This window comes from Anabrus simplex, chromosome 7 (genome assembly GCF_040414725.1).
Source record: "Anabrus simplex isolate iqAnaSimp1 chromosome 7, ASM4041472v1, whole genome shotgun sequence".
Classification (NCBI taxonomy): Eukaryota; Metazoa; Arthropoda; class Insecta; order Orthoptera; family Tettigoniidae; genus Anabrus; species Anabrus simplex.
The window spans coordinates 94323988-94344339 of NC_090271.1; the positions used below are offsets into that span (position 1 = coordinate 94323988).

The 20352-nt window shown below is 36.6% G+C and overlaps 1 protein-coding gene across 1 annotated transcript in view; it reads left to right on the forward strand.

Annotated features, from left to right (window-relative positions):
* LOC136877708 (integrin beta-PS) overlaps positions 1–20352 on the forward strand; it is a 240078-nt gene that overhangs the window by 187231 nt on the left and 32495 nt on the right. The window contains exons 12-13 of the mRNA XM_067151918.2: positions 1411–1674; positions 9283–9415. Of these exons, the coding sequence (XP_067008019.2) occupies positions 1411–1674; positions 9283–9415 (397 nt within the window). The remainder of the gene's footprint in view (positions 1–1410; positions 1675–9282; positions 9416–20352) is intronic.

Sequence of the window (20352 nt, forward strand, 5' to 3'; positions counted from 1 at the left end):
CTTACCAACCTCTTCCCCTCCTGCTTTCCTTGCCATTCCCAATACATGCTTATTCCAGTTGCACACTACTGGACAAGTCGATCACATTGTCGTGCAGCGTGAGTACTCTTTTTCTTTTTCTTCGTTTTCCTCCCTTTCTTTTCTTTAAAGATCCTTGTGTTAATTTTATATTCTATTCTCATCATCAGGTTCCATTGCTTCCATCTTGGATTGGGAATTTCACCTCTCAACTTATGCAGAACTCCTTGTACTATAAGAAGTCGCTTATATTCAGCCTGTATACATTTTCTGAATCACAAACACTGGACTTTAAGCAAGATAGATACCCTCTGCGCCAATGTTGTACACAATAAATATTCATTATTTTGACAGAAGATGTAATTGAATGATAGAATTCATTAGAAGCATCTGGACTTTATATTCAGACCGGCATTTTATACTTTTATCATTGGGCAATTTTAATGTATATGTAAAGTGCAATATTGCAACCATTATTGTAAAAACCAGTGTGGTACTATACTTACAGAACTCACTGCAATATATATGTAAACTTGAACATTTCACTATCTTTTGATCAGTACCACAATGTAATTTTATCTCACGTAATATTTCATGCATTTCACCATTTTATATGCACATTATCACATTATACATATAGCTAATTTTATCACTTCATGACAAAATATTGATCCAGGATATCGACAAATAAAAGTGTACCTTATTTAGGCTGATGATGACCCGCACAGGGTCGAAACTAGTCCCCTAACAACACATTGTAATGTATACATAGGCATTACAATTATTGTATAGTACTGAGTAGGTGGAATAAAACGTTGTTAATTAAATTATATGTAATCTTAATTCAATACGGAACCAAAAATGAAATTCGACAAGCGAGTTGGCCATGTGCTTGGCCATCATCACCATAAGAGCTATCTGTGTCGATGTGACGTAAAGCCAATTGTAAAAAAAAAAAAAAAAAAAAAAGTTTGTTCCTAATCTTTTAACACCTGTAAATTTTTTTTTTTCCTCTTCCATTTCCTTTGTTTGTCAGACTTGCTTCTTACCCTACACTTCCCATATCAAGAATGAAGTACCATCAAGATGGCCCTTCAGTGAGTGTTGAAATCTGCCCTCCTGATGAAGCTGGAAAGCACAAATGACCTCATCAGCAGCAGCTGAGAAGAAATGAATATAGAAGAATTGGGATTGATGTGGAGATTGTCCTTTTGTGTTATTATGTTTTCTTTGTCTCTTCTATCTATCAATCTGTCTTCTATCTACCTTCTGTTGCTTCCTCTTGTGATGCTAACCTGTCATTGTATTTGTCATGTTATGTGTTCCTTTTCAATTGCTACCTTTCTATAGATATTAACAGTGATAACTATTGGTATTTTGTTATGTATTCAGGTACATTCAGACAAGGTTTGTCTGTGTGATGATATCTCCTGCAAACGACATGAAGGCAAACTCTGCAATGACCTTGGTGAGTGCAAGTGTGGAAATTGTCAGTGTTCACCAGGTTGGAAAGGAGACGCCTGTGAGATATATGATGATGTTGAAAAGTGTAAGGATCCCTTTACAAAAGAAGTGTGTTCAGGATATGGAAAATGTGTTGATGGAAACTGTACTTGTAATGAAGGATATGGTGGGAAATATTGTGAACATGGTTGGGTAAGTACTTAGCTGATATATATTTAGTAGAATATTAATAAATTTTGTCCGACTCCTTGGCTCAAGGGTCAACGTTGAGGCCTTTTGGGTCAGAGGGACCCCAGTTCGATTCCCAGCTGGGTCAGGGATTTTAATCAACTCTGATTAATTGCTTTGACTCGGGGACTGGGCGTTTGTGATTGTCCCAACACTCACCTCTTCATATTCAGACCACACACTACACTACCAATCACTACAGAAACATGCAATAGTGATTACATCCCTCCACATAGGGTTGGTGTCAGGAAGGCCATTCGGCTATAAAACAGGGCTAAATTCACATGTGCGACACTGTTTGCACCCACGACCCCACAGGTATGGGAAAAGTGGTAAAAGAAGAATTATAACAAGAATATTAACAACTTTGTTTTCATATAGTGCACACCCTCATTTAGAATACATTAGTAAAGAAATATCTTCAGTATGTTTGACAATGAACAACTTTTCTTCATGGTTGTCTACACCATTGACCAGCTTCATATATCAAGAGGTTTGCAACATTTAAACTTTTTAATACGTTTTTGCACTTACATGTATTACAACTTACTCTTTTCTCCCTGAGGTCCAGACTAAATTCATATTCTCCCCATGTTAATTTATTTCAAATATTTATTTATTTATTTATTTATTTATTTATTTATTTATTTATTTATTTATTTATTTATTTACTTATTTATTTCAAATATATATATTTTAAGTCCCTGGGGATACAGAACATTACGTATACATTTACAGTGAAACCTCTTTAGTGCATTTCTCATTACAATGTTTTCTTGCTTAGAATGTTGTAAATTTGAAGTCCTTATTCCCATCATATAAAATATATATAAATACACTTCACTTATCACATCACAAATTTTCACTGTCTCCCCTTAGTATAGTCACATTTTTCCTCACCCCTGAAAATGTTCTTTTTCATCTCTTGTGAATAGAACATAATTTCCAACACAGACAAGAGCCTTTGCCACAAGTGGCAGGTCAGAGAAAGTTAGGCAATAACAGGAAAGTCCTTGAATTCCTGAACTTCACAGGGTAAATAGCACCTTCAGGGAGCAAGCTGTTAGCCTATGGAAAGTTATTTTGCTTGTCAGTTAGCAGTGAGATTGCTAAATAACCCAATTAGTTTGTTTGTGCTTGTATCAGAAGTTAGAAATTTATTCTGTGTTATGGTAAGTAAGTTAGTACAGTGAAGGATAGTGAATATTTGTCACGTTATATATAGCCTACCTACGGATTAGGACATAATCATGAGAAATTGACTATTGAGAATCATATATGTCTGGTGACTGCCTTATTAAGGGTGCTGTATGGAAAAAGTCTTGAAACTGGTTACTAATAAAGACAAAATTAAAATCATCCTGGAAGTGGACGGGCATCCGCATCTTAAGTATGTCTATTTGGAGCGAACATTAAAACTTGCACATTCAACTCCAGTCAGTCTGAACGAATGTGGATGCTGAATATTGCTGAAGTGTTGTTGCATTCAAGATGGTGGCCAAAGTCATTCTCTCATACATGGGCAAGTGTAACCTCTGAATAATTCATGTTCAAAAAGTGTGACTAGAAAACAATGTTTAATTACCCAATTGTCCAAAGTACAATGCTTCAACTAACAGTTCAACATTACATTTGTTTTACAAATAGTGTGATATTGATTCTTTTATGGGCGCCAGTGCAAATGTTTTCATATTTATTGTCATGTTTTTTTTTTTTTTACACCTTTCAATAGGGTACATTTTTACTTTATAAGTCCCAGTGGGAAAGGTTTTCATAATTGTTCTCTTGCATTTTTCATACCTTTCAATACACTCTTCTTTTCTTCAGAAGCAGTAGCAGCGATTAGGGATTAGAAGTGGGGGGGGCAAAATATATGCAGACAACAGAAAGTAGCCGGGTTGAGGGATATAGCGGGGGGGGGGGTTTATACACAACAAAACTGAACAAAAAAGCTACAAATTGTAAGTTTTTGATGCTCTTTGAGCGAATTTCGACTGAAAGGTAAAGGTTGGCAGTTTACTAAAGTGCGGCAATAATAGTTTTTTGAGATTTTGATTCAATACTATAATTTCACCAAAGAAACAATATTACACACAAATTACAATTAAATTATATATAAAATTTTAAAATTATTATAAAATTAAAAAATCATGTAATATTTGACTACACTCTAACAAAATAACAGACAATGTTAAAGATACTGCCAGACTGACGAATGCATGCGGCAAGCAGGTGAATCATACCTCAGTGTCCACGATCTTGGCAAAAAATATATCCCTGTTACGCTTCCTCATAGCATTTGTGAAGTCTCCACTACTTGTTGTGGCGCTATACAAATCGGTTAGCCACGACAAACTACATTTTGTGCATATTTTCGATAATAATTTTGTTAATAATTAAAAATTTGCACAAATTGTTTTTTAATAATTCCTAGTTTCAGCTGGCTAAAATTGAATAAAAATGTAATGTTTTCTCTGCAAAGTGTGGGGGGGGGGTTTGCAGCCCGCCCCCCTTAGTCGCCGCTACTGGGCCAGTAGGTACAGCTTTTACTGTAGGTTTTCCATACATGCATGACACAAAATGCATGCATGTTCAAAATAAAAACAAATTCGGCATGTTTTCTTCTTCTTCCTTCGTTATGCCCATTCATAGAGCGCGTTTGAACTTGATAGTTGGTTTGATGGTTTGTGCCTTCTTATCCTCCCAAAATCTCTTCATGAATGCACTGTGTTGCATCTTGCGTTCTGTCGACCACTTCCTACCAGTTGTCTTTTTTGGTTTCTCCCTAAATTTATGATTAGCTACTTTGGTTCTAAAAGCTCCACGATTTTCCATGATGTCGTCTGTAATATTTATTTCTTGGAGGTCCGCCTTAGTTTCTTCTAGCCATTTTATTTTGACCTTCTTTGAGTTGATTACTTTGAATAATCTTTTAGTTAGTCTGTCGCTGTTCATTCTGTAGATATGGCCATAGAAATTAAGGCGCCTTTTCCGTACAGCATCAGTAAACCTGTCGGTGAAGGAGTAGAGGTCCGCTGTTTTCCTCTTAATCCACATTCCATTTTCTCTCGTAGGACCATAAATTTTCCTGAGAATTTTCCGCTCCTGCTTTTCAATTTCTGTAATTTTAGAGTGACCACCTAAGCATATGGTTTCTGAGGCATATAAAGCTTCGGGCAATACAACTGTCTTGTAGTGTCGTAATTTTGCATTACGCGATATGACTCTTTCGTTGTAGTAATTCCACGTCAGTCTGTATGCCTTATGTAGTTTGGTGTTTCTTTCTACATTGGCACTACTGTCTAATCCTGATGGTAGTATAATTTCTCCAAGGTATTTGAAGGAGGGCACCTGTGAAATTGTGCCGTTTTCCATCTCTAGCGGAGTTCTTTTGCTATTTTGACGTAGATTTTCCATGTACTTGGTTTTCTCGTAGGATATCTGGAGGCCTGCCTTTGATGCTATATTGTGTAGTCTCTGTATGGCATACCTTGTTTCATCCTTGGTCTTAGTAATGATTGCGAGATCATCAGCAAATGCTAAACATTTCACATTGACCTTGCTTCCCAAATTTCCGATGTTCACACCCTTGATATCCTTTTCCCACTCTCTAATAACTTTGTCTAGAACTAAGTTAAACAGAATAGGGGAGATGCTGTCACCTTGACGAACGCCCGTACATATTTCAAAAGGCTCAGAGATTTCTCCAAGGAATTTCATTTTTATTTTATTTTACTTTTTATTTATGTATTCAGTAGTACAAATTTTCATTACCCCAAAAATATAATTTTCAATGCAGTACACTCCTGCGTTTTTTCTTTATATACTTACTGTAGGCACACTTTCAGTTTCATTTATTTCACAGTTATACATTTTTGTCCAGGCAGTAGGGCAGTTAGGGGGGATGAGAGGGGGGGGGCAGTTGGCCCCCCCACTTTTTGGAGAACATATTACATTTTTAATCACATTTTAGTCTGCCTCTGTAGCATTAAGGTTAGTGTTATTAGCTGCCGTCCTCGGGGGCCCGGGTTCGATTCCCGGTACTGCCAGAAAATTAAGAATGGCAGGAGGGCTAGTATGTGGTTGAAATGATACATGTAGCTCACCTCCATTGGGAGTGTGCCTGAAAAGAGCTGCACCACCTTGGGATGAGGACACGAGTTTACTTACTTATTCACACTTTTGCCGGCTGAAACTAGGAATTATAGGAATTAATCAAAAAAGCAATTTGTACAAGCCCTGTTGTCTTATCAGCTAATTCTTTCCTTTATTTTCTTTAATTATTAGCGGAAATACACACAAAATGTAGTCCGTCTGGGCTAACCAATTTGTATAGCACCACAGCAAGTAGTGGAGACTTTGCATGTGCTGTGAGGAAGGGTAGCAGGGATGTGTGTGTATATATATTTATTTGTGTGTTTGTTTGTTTGTTTGTTTGTTTGTTTGTTTGTTTGTTTGTTTGTTTGTTTGTTTGTTTGTTTGTTTGTTTGTTTGTTTGTTTGTTTGTTTGTTTGTTGCCAAGTTCATGGACACTGAGCTATGATTCATCCGCTTGCCACGTGCATTAATCAGTCTGGCATTCTCTTCAGTGTCTGTTAGTTTCTTAGTGTGTAGTCAAATACTAAATTATTTGAATTGTATAATCATGCCGTACTTCTATTTAATTGTAATAATTGCGTGATATTGCTTCTTTGGTGAAAGTTTCATTGTGTAGTATTGGATCAAAATCTAAAAAAAAAAAAAAAAGATTATTACCACACTTATATTGGTAAACTCTCAACCTTTACCTCTCTGTCAAAATTCCATTTTGAAGCTTGTTTCTTCAGTTTTGGTGTATATAATCCCCCACCCCCACCCCCGTCCGCTATATCCCATAAATCCGGGTACTGTTTGTTGTCTGTATATTTTTTGCCCCTGCACTTTTAATCTCCAATTGCTGCTACTGTGTCCAGGCACCTGAAAAAACGTATAAATGGAGCTTTACTGTACTTGGTTCATTTCTTCTTTTACCCTCATTGGTGTATTTTTCTTTGATAGTAGATTCCATAATGAAGAAAAACACTCCCTAGTCATATTCTTCTGTTGAGTTCCCTAGCTAGTCTTGAATTCTCTGTAGATTTGCTTCATAAGCACTCCAGAGAGACCTGGTGCAGGTCTTTTGAACCGACACCTTATAGGCAACCTGCGCATCTTTGAACAGCACACACACCCAGCCCCTGAGCCATCAGAATAAACCAATAAACCCAGCAAAGGCCAGCATGTTAACCACTTACTTATGGAGCTGGACTCATCCCAAGTAATCCATCCTCACAGACTTGCATGTCACCCATGGACCTGTACCAGGCCACTCCAGAGGCCATACGCCATTATATATTTATTTATATTTTATGGACTTCATTTATCGTTCTCAATGCGATTTTATTCTATGTAAATAAATATCACGTGAGATACGTTCACTTCTTGATTGGAAAATCACTTTATTGTCACCGAGTCTATTCTTTAACAACACACAGCTCCCACTCAGTTCGCTTAACTACTACACAATTATAAGCAACACTGCAACTCTATTAAGATAAACACACTGAAGCAATTTACAGTTGATTCTGACAAGTGCAGATTTCAACAAGTCCGCACACCGATTATACAGTTCACCATCACAAGGCAAGACTAACTACTGGCCTCTCGGCCATCAGCTGGATATATATACCGTTTGACAGATTGTTTAGAAATCTTAAAGTTCTGGAAATGTTCTTGCAACGCTCTAAATGGAACACACTCACACATATAAGGAACAATCGTTCGACTGATCAGTCGACTGGAGTACTCCAGTGTAGATTAAACTTGAATATTTGACTACAATTTTAAAACCCATCCTGACAAAGTCCACACATTTCTACAGCTTCACATGTATCTGGATAATAAAACATAACAATAAGCCTTCAGAAACCTCCATATGTATCGGAATGATAATACAGCCTACTCAATGTATGAATATTACAGAGTTTTCCACAGTTTTTGACTGAACAGATTTGGAGGTTACATGAATTTACAATATATATTTACAAGGAAATCATATGTTAGATGTATTTAGAATGTAATAAAAGATACGGTAATTAAAATGTATTAAACATAATTTAAGGTTTTACAAGGATTAGGTTAGGTGTAAGATGCGTACATACAACACACTGGACCTCTGTAGTCAATTTTATAAAAAGGGTGTTTCAGTTTTCTGTCAGCCCTGTACTTATTCATTCCCTCAGATCTTAACTTTCTTTGTCCAAAATCACCCATCCCATCATCCATCTGTTGATCTTAGTTTGTAGTCAGGTTTGTTTGTCTGTGAGCTTCTTGAATTTGTCAGTTTTGTTTTTTAAATCTCCTATTGTGACTTGTAGTTCCCTCATATCTTCTTTGACTTCTGTAATCCATCAAATGTTGCGCTTACTGTTCCATAATTTTTCTATAATTCTCCTGATCATCCTGTTTACTGGTGTCCTGAGTAGATGTCCAAAGAAGGAGATTTTCTTCTTCCTGATTGTGCTCATTACTGGTTCCATTCCCTTGTAGATTGTTTTATTAGAAACTAGTCTCCAGTGTCTATTTTCTTAGTAGTTTTTGTTGATGCACATTCTGATTATTCTTCTTTCAATCTTGAGTATTCTGTCTATTTCTGCAGTGTTAGTTGTTTTGAAAGTGGTTTAACTTGCCTATGTTATTTCTGGTTGTATAACTGTTTTATAGTGTTTTAATTTTGTGGCTATTGAGAGGCCTTGTATGTGTTCTTGGTGATGTATTGTTTCCTGGTCACTTTATTTATTCTGTTATGCTATGTCTGTTTTTCATTGAGGTTATATGTTATTTCTCCTAAATATTTAAATGTCAATGATTTTGATTTCTTGTTCTTCTATTATGATTTTATTCACGAGTAGTGGGTCAGTTAACATGATTTCTGTCTTTCCGAAGGATATTCTGAGACTGATTTTCTGCGGTATTTCCTGTGGTGATTTAATTTGTTGTCAGGCTTCCTGAACATTGTAAGAGAGTAAAGCAAGTTCATCAGTAATCCCTGGCAGTTTAAACTTCTATTGTCTTTGGATCTTCTAATTTTGATGTTTTTGGGTTATCCTTGTACCATTCTCTCATTATATATTCTAAGGCACAGTTGAACAAAAGTGGTGACAAGCAGTCTCCCTGTCTTTCTTGTTGAAGTCTTCCTCATGAACAGTTGAGATTTTCTTCTGAATATGTAAAGTTCTCTGTGAAACGTAAAGAATTTTACCTTATTTTCTTGACACAGCATAAGCCCAAAAGCCTATAGCATGCCTATCAATATTTGATTATTCAGAATAAGATAAAAGGAAACAGAAGTGTCCATAGGACTAGCTGCAAATAGATTAAAGTGGCAGTTACTATATATTGTGCTTTTGAGGCTGGATACTGAAGGAAAAGTATATAATGTTTCACTTTGTACCATTTACAATTTATTTTTAAATGTTCAAATTGAATGTTATTCTCAATAGGAGTTAGAGTATTTGTTTGAAATAACTTTGATTAATTTTGTAATTCTTTTAGGGATATCTTGGATCTCGTTGCAAAGTGCTGGGAGAATGTCTTGAGTGCTTCTTATATGATGGAGAAGAGTGTGATAATCTATGTACAACTCATTATAACATAACAATAAATGAAGTAGTGGACACATTAACAGGTAAGTTTAACACTTTGATGACGGCGTATTGTTTTCTGAGTTTATTCGTTAGGAACGAAGTGCAAAATCAGAGATACGTGAACTCTAATGGATATTTTACATATTATTACATATCTTAAGTACAGCCTATAGGCATTAGGGTGCACTGTGTCCATTGTGTGCTGAGACCGCTCGGCGGGTCTCATCGTCCACAAGTAACGCACGGGGTTCGCACGAACTCTGTGATAGCAGGAGAGTATCCAGCACATAACTGGACAAATAAGAATGGTACTGTGCCTTTAATCTGCAACTGATGTCAACAAATTTCAAACATGCACCAAGAAAACAGAAGACTTGGAGATCTCCTAATCCAATTTTGGGAGAGTTTCAGGTTGATCATGTAGCAATAACTAAGCCAGCAAAGAAGGAAATCATCAACGTGAAAGTAGAAAGGTGAGCAGAAATCAACTCAGACCACTACCTGACTAAAATTAAAATGAAGTTTCTCCCTGCCAGTAAACAGAGTGACAAGGCCAAACATTTCCAAGATATGACAGTGTGTATAGGTACTTTAAAGCAGAAACAGTTTCCAAGGAGGATATTCTAGGAATCACTAATGAACAAGCGGAGTGTGTATGCAAGGATCTAAAAGGCAGAAGTATTCAGTCAGCAGTATGTAAAGATTGTGTGTTACAAGGATAATGTCCAGATAGAGGAGGTGACTAATGCTAAAGAAGTATTAAAATTTACCTATGACAACAATGGCATTTACAGTAAGATACAAAAGTTGAAAATTAGAAAAGCAGCTGGAATTGATAAGGTTGCAGGAGATATACTACAGTGGGTTGGGATATAGTACCATATATGAAGTACTTATTTGAATATTGTTTGCATCAAGGAGCTATACCAAATAAATGGAGACTTGCTATAGTAGCTCCTGTGTATAAAGGAAAGGGTGATATACATAAAGCTGAAAATTACAGGCCAGTCAGTTTGACATGCATTGCATGTAAGCTTTGGGAAAGCATTCCTTCTGATTATCTTAGACATGTTTGCAAAAGTAATAACTAGTTCGATAGAAGGCCGTTCAGGTCCAGGAAAGGTTATTCAACTGAAGCTCAACTTGTAGGATTCCAGAAAGATATAGCAGATATCCTGGATTCAGAAGGTCAATTGGACTGTGTGATGATTGACCTATCTAAGGCATTTGATAGGGTAGATCATGGGAGACTACTGGCAAAAATGATTGCAATTGGACTTAACAAAAGATTAACTGAATGGGTGGCTATGTTTCTAGAAAATAGAACTCAGAGAATTAGAGTAGGCAAAGCTTTATCTGTTCCTGTAATAATTAAGAGGGGAATTCCTCAAGGCAGTATTATTGGACCTTTATGTTTCCTTATATATATATATCAATGATATGTCTAAAGAAGTGAAATCAGAGAGAAGGTTTTTTGCAGATGATGTTATTCTGTACAGAGTAATAAATAAGTTACAAGATTGTGAGCAACTGCAAAATGACCTCGATAATGTTGTGAGATTTTGGAATAACTTACCAAGGGAGATGTTCAATAAATTTTTAAAATTTCTTTGCAATCATTTAAGAAAAAGCTAGGAAAACAACAGATAGGGAATCTGCCACCTGGGCGACTGCCCTAAATGCAGATCAGTATGATGATAAAAGGGGTTAAAAGGCAGGTTGTGAGTTTCACAAATAGGAAAAGTCCTCTCAGTTTTAATTACTGCGTTGATGGGTTGAAAGTTCCCTTTGGGGATCATTGTAAGTACCTAGGTGTTAATATAAGGAAAGATCTTCATTGGGGTAATCACATAAATATGATTGTAACTAAAGGGTACAGATCTCTGCACATGATTATGAGGGTATTTAGGGGTAGTAGTAAGGATGTAAAAGAGAGGGCATATAAGTCTCTGGTAACATCCCAACTAGAGTGTAGTTCCAGTGTATGGGACCCTCACCAGGATTACTTGATTCAAGAACTGGAAAAAATCCAAAGAAAAGCAGCTCAATTTGTTCTGGGTGATTTCCGACAAAAGAGTAGCGTTACAAAATGTTACGAAGTTTGGGCTGGGAAGACTTGGGAGAAAAGAGATGAGCTGCTCGACTAAGTGGTATGTTCTGAGCTGTCAGTGGAGAGATGGCGTGCAATGACATCAGTAGATGATTGCATGTTATATATTTCATATTAGAGTCTGTATTTTCAAAGTATCAACTTGTGAACATTTTAATTTATAATTCCACCTCTACAATACCGATAATGTCTTTATTAAAATACTACATTATATTATACTCGTGATACATGTTTCGTTCTCTTATGGGACATCTTCAGTCACAAATATAAAACATTAAAAATAAGGTCAGGACATGTTGAAAAAAGTAATAAAATGTCTTTGTATCCTGTGATGCGGCGTAATGGCGTCTTGTCAATCTTCAATGTTAAAATGGTGTATCATGGAAATTATCTGAAGCATGAAGTCCAGTTAAAATCACAGATTAAATTGTTGTTAAAAACGACAAACTGTCCAATTATAAAACAATGTGAGTGACTGTGTGAATAAAATTATATGCATATTATACATAAAACAGTGTGGTGTTAATGCCAGATTAAAATAGCTTTGTTGATTAGAAGGTGGAGTTACACTGATGATGCAAGTTGAACTTTATTATGTGTTCACAATAAGGGCCCAAAGAAGAAAAAGAAAAATATGAATGAACTAAAGAATAAATTCAATTAAAATGTGAACTAAGTACCCATCTGGTCACCCACCTCCTTGCCCATCCATCGACCACTCCACCTCAAGTGCTAAAGGTAACTGAGTGACGTCCTCGAAGCTCGTCGAGGACTGACTGTGAGGGAAGGTAAAGGGGAATTTGATGTAAGGGGAGAGGCGTAAGGTAAAGTATTACTCACGCGCCTTCGTGAAAATAATTTATTGATTAACTCCTCAAAAAGTACATTGATTCCCTCCGATATCTCATTAAGATTATAAAACGATTGCATTTTTGATCAATATTTATAAAAATGTTTTCTAAAATATTCAATAGATTTCCTTTCTTACATAAATGTAGAATTTGTAGGTCTTGTTGTATGCCTGTGAATGTTTGATTGGTATCGTCCATTCCGTCCATTACCTGGCGCATACTGAAAATCTGATCCTGACAGTCCCCCCTGCGGTCTGAAACTGCACTGGTTTTCATCCAACTTCCTCTCAAATACGGATCACAGCCTACCTTCCAAGATGCCAGTGAATACTTTGCCTGGTATACTAATCAATGAGATACCTCAATAGTTGTTGCAATCCTTCCTGTTGCCTAGCTTATAGATAGGTGCAATTACTGCTTTTGTCAAATCTGAAGGTAACTTACCAATACTCCAGGCTAATCTTACTACTCTATGAAGCCATTTCATCCCTGCCTTCCCACTATACTTCATCATTTCAAGTCCAATTTCATCTATTCCTGCTTCTTTATGACAATGGACTTTATTTATCATCCTTTCCACTTCCTCAAGCGTAATTTCACCAACATCATTTTCCTCCTCCCCATGAGCTTGGCTGTTTGCAACACCACCAGGAAGATTTCCTTTTATGTTGAGAAGATGTTCAAAATATTTCCTCCACCTGTCCAGTGATTCCCTGGAATCTATTATGAGTACAACTGAATTACTCAAAACACTGTTCATTTCTTTTTTCCCTCCCTTCCTAAGATTATTTATTACTGTCCAGAAAGGTTTCCCTGCTGCTTGACCTAGCCTTTCCAGGTTATTACCAAAATCTTCCCATGACTTCTTTTTGGATTCAACAACTGTTTGTTTCACTCTGTTTCTTTCATCTACATACAAATCCCTGTCTGCCTCGGCCCTTGTTTAGAGCCATTTCTGATAAGCCTTCTTTTTACGTTTACAAGCTGCTCTCACTTCATCATTCCACCAACATGTTAGCCTTTTCTTATCTTTACACACAGCTCTTCCTAGGCATTCCCTTGCTGTTTCTACTACAGCATCCCTGTATTTAATCACTTAATTAAAAATTAAAATATGTTGACAATCTTGTTAGATTTTTCTTGGTCTCATTGTCTAATGTCTAAAACTTTGTTCAAGCTTGAATTTTATTGTATGAAAAAAAAAAAAAAAACCCAACCTGGAAACAGTTGCACTTCCATTAACTTCTAAATAGGAAATCTGGTTAAAAACTTTGTGACCTAGTTTATGGTTATAAATAAAACACTGATCACTTCTTAAAAACTTTTTGCATCATTAGTAATACAATACGTTGATATTTATTATTCCTTATAACTGTCATCCGTTGAGAGTATGTCTCTGATTATGATTGTTTACAAGACGATGTGTTGACATTATCATTAATATTATTAAGAAATTAATTGTTATATCCAGCTTTATTCTTTGTTCCTGTTGTTGGTATAATTGATGGAAGTGTCAGAGAGAATTGTTCGTACTTATTTACTTTGAAGTTGGAATTGCTGCCTCTTGTTATGTTGTTGGTCTGGTAGGTGTTGCTTCTGGATTGTACAGTAGATAACATGTTGAAAATGTCTGCAATGAAAATGAAGCGTTTAAGTTATTTCCGAATTGTGTTGTTCTTATTATTGAGTAGGCCTCATTAAATGTTTTTTAACTTACCCCCTCAACTCTTGTATGGTTGACTAGTTGTGCTGACTGCGCCGGATCGACTTACAGCCGCTGCGCTCGTACTTCTCATATTGTAACTGTGTGACAGGGGGTGTGTTGGGGAAGGAGGGGTGGGCGGAGCATTATGGTTGCGTGTTGTATGCAGAGGGGAGGTAGTAGAGGCGGATTGGGAGGGAGTTGTATTTGTTGGTTTAGTGGGAGTATTTGAAGACATTGGTTTAAAAATGTTATTAAAGCTTTTTTCTTTTAAATTTAAAATTTGTAATAATTTGGGAATTTGTTCATGGAGGGGATTTTTAACTTCTATTATATCGTTGAGGTTCTGGTTTTTATTAAATTATTGGTCTAGGTAGATGCAGATATTCTCAAATTCATTCATTAATTTAACTTTATTAACTTTTTTAATGATTTTTAAAACCTGCTCTATTGTTGTACGTAAATTGGTGTCCTTCATATGAGAACTCATCGCGGAAAATGTATTGTGTTTAATCACGTTGAAGTGCTCTAAGTATCTCGTACAAAAACTGTGGCCTGTTTGTCACATGTTCACAATGCAGCATTTCATATATTTTTCAGTCCGTTTTACATCCCCAAAAGTTAAGTGAATTTTCCGAGAAAAAAAAAATGTTCCTTCATTTTCAAAGGAGATTCCCAATACTAATTTTCATGCCTGTAATATCTTCAGTTTTGGAGATACCAGTATCCTAATAAAAATAATTCAACCCACTTTTACAGTCATTTTTATCCCCCCACCCGAAAGTGTGTTTCCAAAAAATAAAAAAAATACGTGTTACTTTATTTTTAAGATGGATTCAAAATACCTATTTCCACATCTTAATATGTTAAGTTTTTGAGATATACTGCAGATATGCTCATTTTAAAAATTCACCCCCTTTAACACTTCCCCTTACGTGGATTTTCAGAAAACAAATACCAGTTTTCATGTTTGGGACATCTTCGGTATTTGATATATAAGTATCCTCATAAAAAGAATTCAGCACTTTCTTCACTTCTTTTCACCCACCCCCTTAAGTGGATTTTCCAAAAACAAAAAAAAAATATGTGTTTATTTATTTTTAAAGAAGATTCCAAATACCAATTTAAATGTCTGTAACATCTTCAGTTTTTGAGATGTATGTATTCTCATAAAAAGAATTCAACCCCCTTTTTTCAGTTCCTTTTTACAACCCCTTTAAGTAAATTTTCCAACAAAAAAAAAATGTTTATTTATTTTTAAAGGAGATTCCAAATACCAATTTTCATGTCTGTAATATCTTTAGTTTTTGAGATACCAGTATCCTAATAAAAATAATTCAAACCCCTTTTTCAGTCATTTTACCTCCCCCCCCCCCAAGTGTTTTTCTGAAAACAAAAAATACTTGTTACTTTCTTTTTAAAAGAGATTAAAAATAACTATTTTCACATCTGTAATGTGTTAAGTTTTCGAGATACACTGTAGATATGCTCATTTTAAAAATTCACCCCGTTTAACACTTTCCCTTAAGTGGATTTTCAGAAAACAAATTATGCGTGTTCCTTTTCTTTTACAGGAGATTCCAAATACCAATTTTCATGTCTTTCACGGCTGTAATATGTTACCTTTTTGAGATATACTGTAGATATACTCATTTTAAAAATTCACCCCCTTTGTTACTCCTGTTTACTCCTTTTAAGTAGATTTTCCAAAAGCAAAAAAACATGTGTTTATTTTTAAAGGAGATTTCAAATACCAACTTTCATGACTGTAACATCTTTAGTTTTTGAGATATAAGTATCCTCATAAAAGGTATTTAACCCCTTTTTCACCTTTCTTCAGCCCCCTTAAGAGAATTTACTGAAAACAAAAAAATATGTGTTTCCTTATTGTTACAAGAGATTCCAAATACCGATTTCCATGTCTTTAAACTGTTAAGTTTTTGAGATATAGATACACTCATTTTAAAGATTCAACCCCCCCCCACCTTTTCACCCCCATAGCGATGGAATATCCAAAAATTCTTCCTTAGTGAACACCTACATTGTAATATAAATGTAACCTCAAAATTTCATTTCTTTATGTCCAGTAGTTTTGGCTCGGTGATGATGAATCATTCAGTCAATCAGTCAGGACATGTTATTTTATATACATGCTGTCCAGGTTAAAGGTATAATAACATAAATTTAATCACTTGAGAAGTAGTGCAGATATTTACTTGTGGTTTGTTTCTACAAGTAGGGTAACTCAAAATATTTGTTTACATACCTAATAAATCTCGATATGCACACCATTAGTGGCGCGACAGACATCTAAACAGTATTCCACTTCTCTCCAAGTGTTCTGCAGCATTGTAGGCGTAACATTTGCAATAGCTGCACAAATGCGATGACGCAGATCTGGTAGATCACAAACTGGTGTCTGGTACACTTGATTCTTGAGAAACCCCCACAGGAAAAAATCAAGTGGCATAATGTTGGGGCTTCTAGGGGGCCAAGCAATTGATGGACTACCTTTCCCAATCCAGCGATTTGGAAACTCACGATTCACAAAATCCCTCACAACTTCCGCATAATGGCATGGTGCACCATCTGGCTGAAAGATCACGTCACAACATACTGCTCCAACATGTCTAGGTAACGTGTTCCATTAACTGTAGGCTCTGCGAAGAAGAATGGACCAATAACCTTATCCATCAACAATCCATACCACACATTCACTTTTGGAGAGTCCCGTTCCAACTCTATCACTATGTGAGGGGGTTCAGATCCCCATATGCGGCATTTGTGCTTGTTTACCCTGCTGGAAATATGGAATGTTGCCTCGTCCGAGAAACAGACCGAATCGAGGAATGCCTCGTTTCAATCAATTTTTGCCAAAATTGTCTCCGTGAATGCCTTCCGTAGCAAGCTGTTCTGAGGTTTGATTTTCTGACGGAGCTGCAGTTTGTACGCCTGTAGGCGCAACCTTTTGTGGACGACATCATGTACTGTCGAACGAGGTAACTGCAACTGCCTACTTGCTTGTTGAATTGACTTACGAGGGCTCCGCTTGAAGGACTCATGGATTAAATCATCAGTAGCCTCTGAAACTGCGTGCTTGGCATAGCGGCCCGACATTGACAGCAAGGTTGCAGATTCTCAAATGTGCCTGTCCCATTTCATGATTGTTACGTAAGTGGGAACATCATCAATTGGTAACAGTCCATACTCAAGCCGAAATCTACATTGTACTAGTGTAACGGATTTTATCTCCGCGAGCGAAAGCACACAGAACACCTGCTGTGGAATCCACATGGTTACTGGTGCATGCATATTGTACAACCACCACCGCAAGAGAACACAGAAAACATTTTGAGTTACTCTAGTTGTAGAAACAAACTGCCAATAAATATCTCCATTATTTCTCAAGTTATTAAATTTTATATTATTATACCTTTTACCTGGAAAATTTAAGAAATGAGATTTCCACTTCCGGAGGTGCATATGGCCCTGAGGTTCACTCAGCCTACACCAAAAATGAGTACCAGGGTAATTCCTGGGGGCAAAGGCGGCCGGGCGTAGAGCTAACCACTCTACCCCATCAAGTGCCGAGGTTACGGATAGTGGAAGCCTTTACCTTCCACCCCTCCAAGGGCCTTCATGGCCTGTAGGGAGATGACTTTGCTTTTTTTTACCTTTTACCTGGACACCTTGTATATAGATAGGCAACATCTACCCTGTTTACAGGCTGCCTAAAAGACAAATTATACTTTATACTAGCTGAAAGTGTGTAATGAAAAATGAAGAAAACAATGTGTTGATTTTAAAGAAAATCACCAAAGACAGTTTCTTAAAATATTGATGATTTTAAAGCAGAGAGCACAATGTCACTCATCAAATATTTTGATAGGTGGTGGTGGTGGTGGTAGGGGTGGTGGTGGTGGTGGAGGAGATTGTTGATTTAAGAAGAAGTACAATTGGACAGCCATCCTCTAGAATTTGACAGGTTGATTTATTTGCAAAACTCAACAGATTTTCTCACGAGGGAACACATACATGTGTTTCACTCGGATTCGGTTGAAATTTGGTAGGAATATTCGTGAGAGGCAGTAGAATCCTAAGATGAAAACTGCATGTCCCCAGTGCAAGTTTAAATGCCAAAATAGAACAAATGAATAATCGTAAAAATAGAAGTGCCACGGGAGTATCGGGGTTTGGTGGAGAGGTAGGGAGGAGTGAAGCAGCGGACGTGAGCCAACCGGGCTGTGTCGAGCTGCTCCAGCAGCCAGGCAGCGTATAGTTAGCGCGTTCCCCTTAACTTCCCGATTAGATGTGCAAAACGTAAATATGAAAACAGCACATGAAAGAAGTGTACAAAGGTCGATGTTTGAACAACGATGCCAATAAGGTTTGAAGAATTCACACCCGAGTTCTTGTTACTCATTGTAATTAGTGCAATAGTGATTATTTACAAAAAAGTGTACAAGGCACAGATACTGTGTGCACCATGCACATCTTACAGTGCTGTCGCTTTCACAAGCATTACATTGATCATAGGAAGGCTCTTCTTTGAAACAATAATTGACTGGATTAACAAATTGTGAAGGTTTCTTGTTAACATAGCCACATTTGTACCAACTGTACTGCCACATGCTACGAAAACGCGGAGAGGAGAACTGGTTGTGCGTCAAAGATTGCACTTTTAAAATGTTGTTCCTTAAATGTACCTTGATGTCTAACGAGTTTAACAAAATTAAATCGCACAGAATACGTATAAATTGCTTCCAAATGCGGAAGCCCAAAACATCTAATGGCTGGATAAGTCCAGTGGCTCCTTTCGGAATTGTTTGAACATTAATGATTTTCTTACTCCCAATTTTAGCATTTAAAATATTTTCTTCTTTCTGTCCGGTCCAGGAATCGAGAACTAAAATACTGTACTCTGGTGCTAGCTCACAATAAACATCCCATAACCATTTCTGTACAAGTTCTTTGGTCAGTTTTCCAGACTTTGAAGGCAAAGTGTACACATTTGGTGCGGTAAGTAGTTTTTTTTTCTATATTAGGACCAAATTTGCCATTTTTTTCTTTCAACACCACTAGCAACTTCGGCAGGAGTTGTCTATCTGCCGAAATTATTGGCTGTATTGTGTAGCTATGAGTTAGTGAATTCATAGATTGTGCTTCCACTAATACGACTTTTTCTCCTCGTTCATTATGGGTCCTGCCAGAATGGAACTCTTCATGAAAACCAGACTGATCAGTATCAAACACGCACTCTGGGCCGTGACTTTCTATTAATTGTGACACTTCTTCAACAAACAGTGTCTCGTTACAATTAGTATCTTCTTGTTCAAATTGGTACGTTTTAGATACGAATTTGCAAATTTTTCTTGATCCAGTTTTGAATTTTAAAAGAAAACTCATTACCCAGGAATGAGACGCTCGAAATGTGTCATAGTTAACTAGACGAGCATACTTTAAGGCCCATTTTTTTAATATTTATATCATGAACAATTTTGTTTCGTTGTCTACTTTCTTTGAACTTTTGATAAGTCTTCTTTGTAACAAATTTTTTTTCTCCCATTGTGCCACCGTTTTCCAGTTGTTGCTCCCAACTGTAAAGCTCTTGCCGGAACTTTAATTTACAAAACCTGTGTTTCACTGATGCGAAGCTCCTCTGTTTCCCACCTTTGTTTCGCCAATATTCGACGACCTTCTTATAAGTTAATGGGATTAAGCATCGTTCAGCCATTGTTGTGGATGCAGGGTTAGGAGCAACATTTTTGGAGACGAGGTCAAATAATGCTGTTTCAATATTGTCTTCCTCGAAATCAAAGTCATCATCTGACATATCCAATGTGCCATCCAGTTCCACTGTCATATCGGTATCCAAAACCCTGTCGGCAATTAGACCTGTAAAACGGAGACAAGAACGCAATTCCTGTGAACGCTTGTTTTTCTCGTAAAAGTAAATATATATAAATACATTGATCTACTTACGATATAATTCCAATCCCAAATTCCTTTCATCTTCAGAAAATGGGGTGTCTGTTTTGTCACACTCTGCAAAACAATTCTGAAGGCACACTACTACATTCCACGGACTGAATGACTTCTGTAGTTGGCGTTTTTTTGTATCTAGGTGTCAAAAATAAATTATTACCATACATGGTTAAAGTAAATATACAGTCACCATTCATAAAAATGACTATAAGAACATCAGATTTTATCTCTCATTCTAAGAACGTTGTCTCATCGGATGACTAATCAATGTGCACCTCTTGATCTGCTTTGACGTTTGTAATCGGGAAGATACGAGGTATGTGCGAAGTG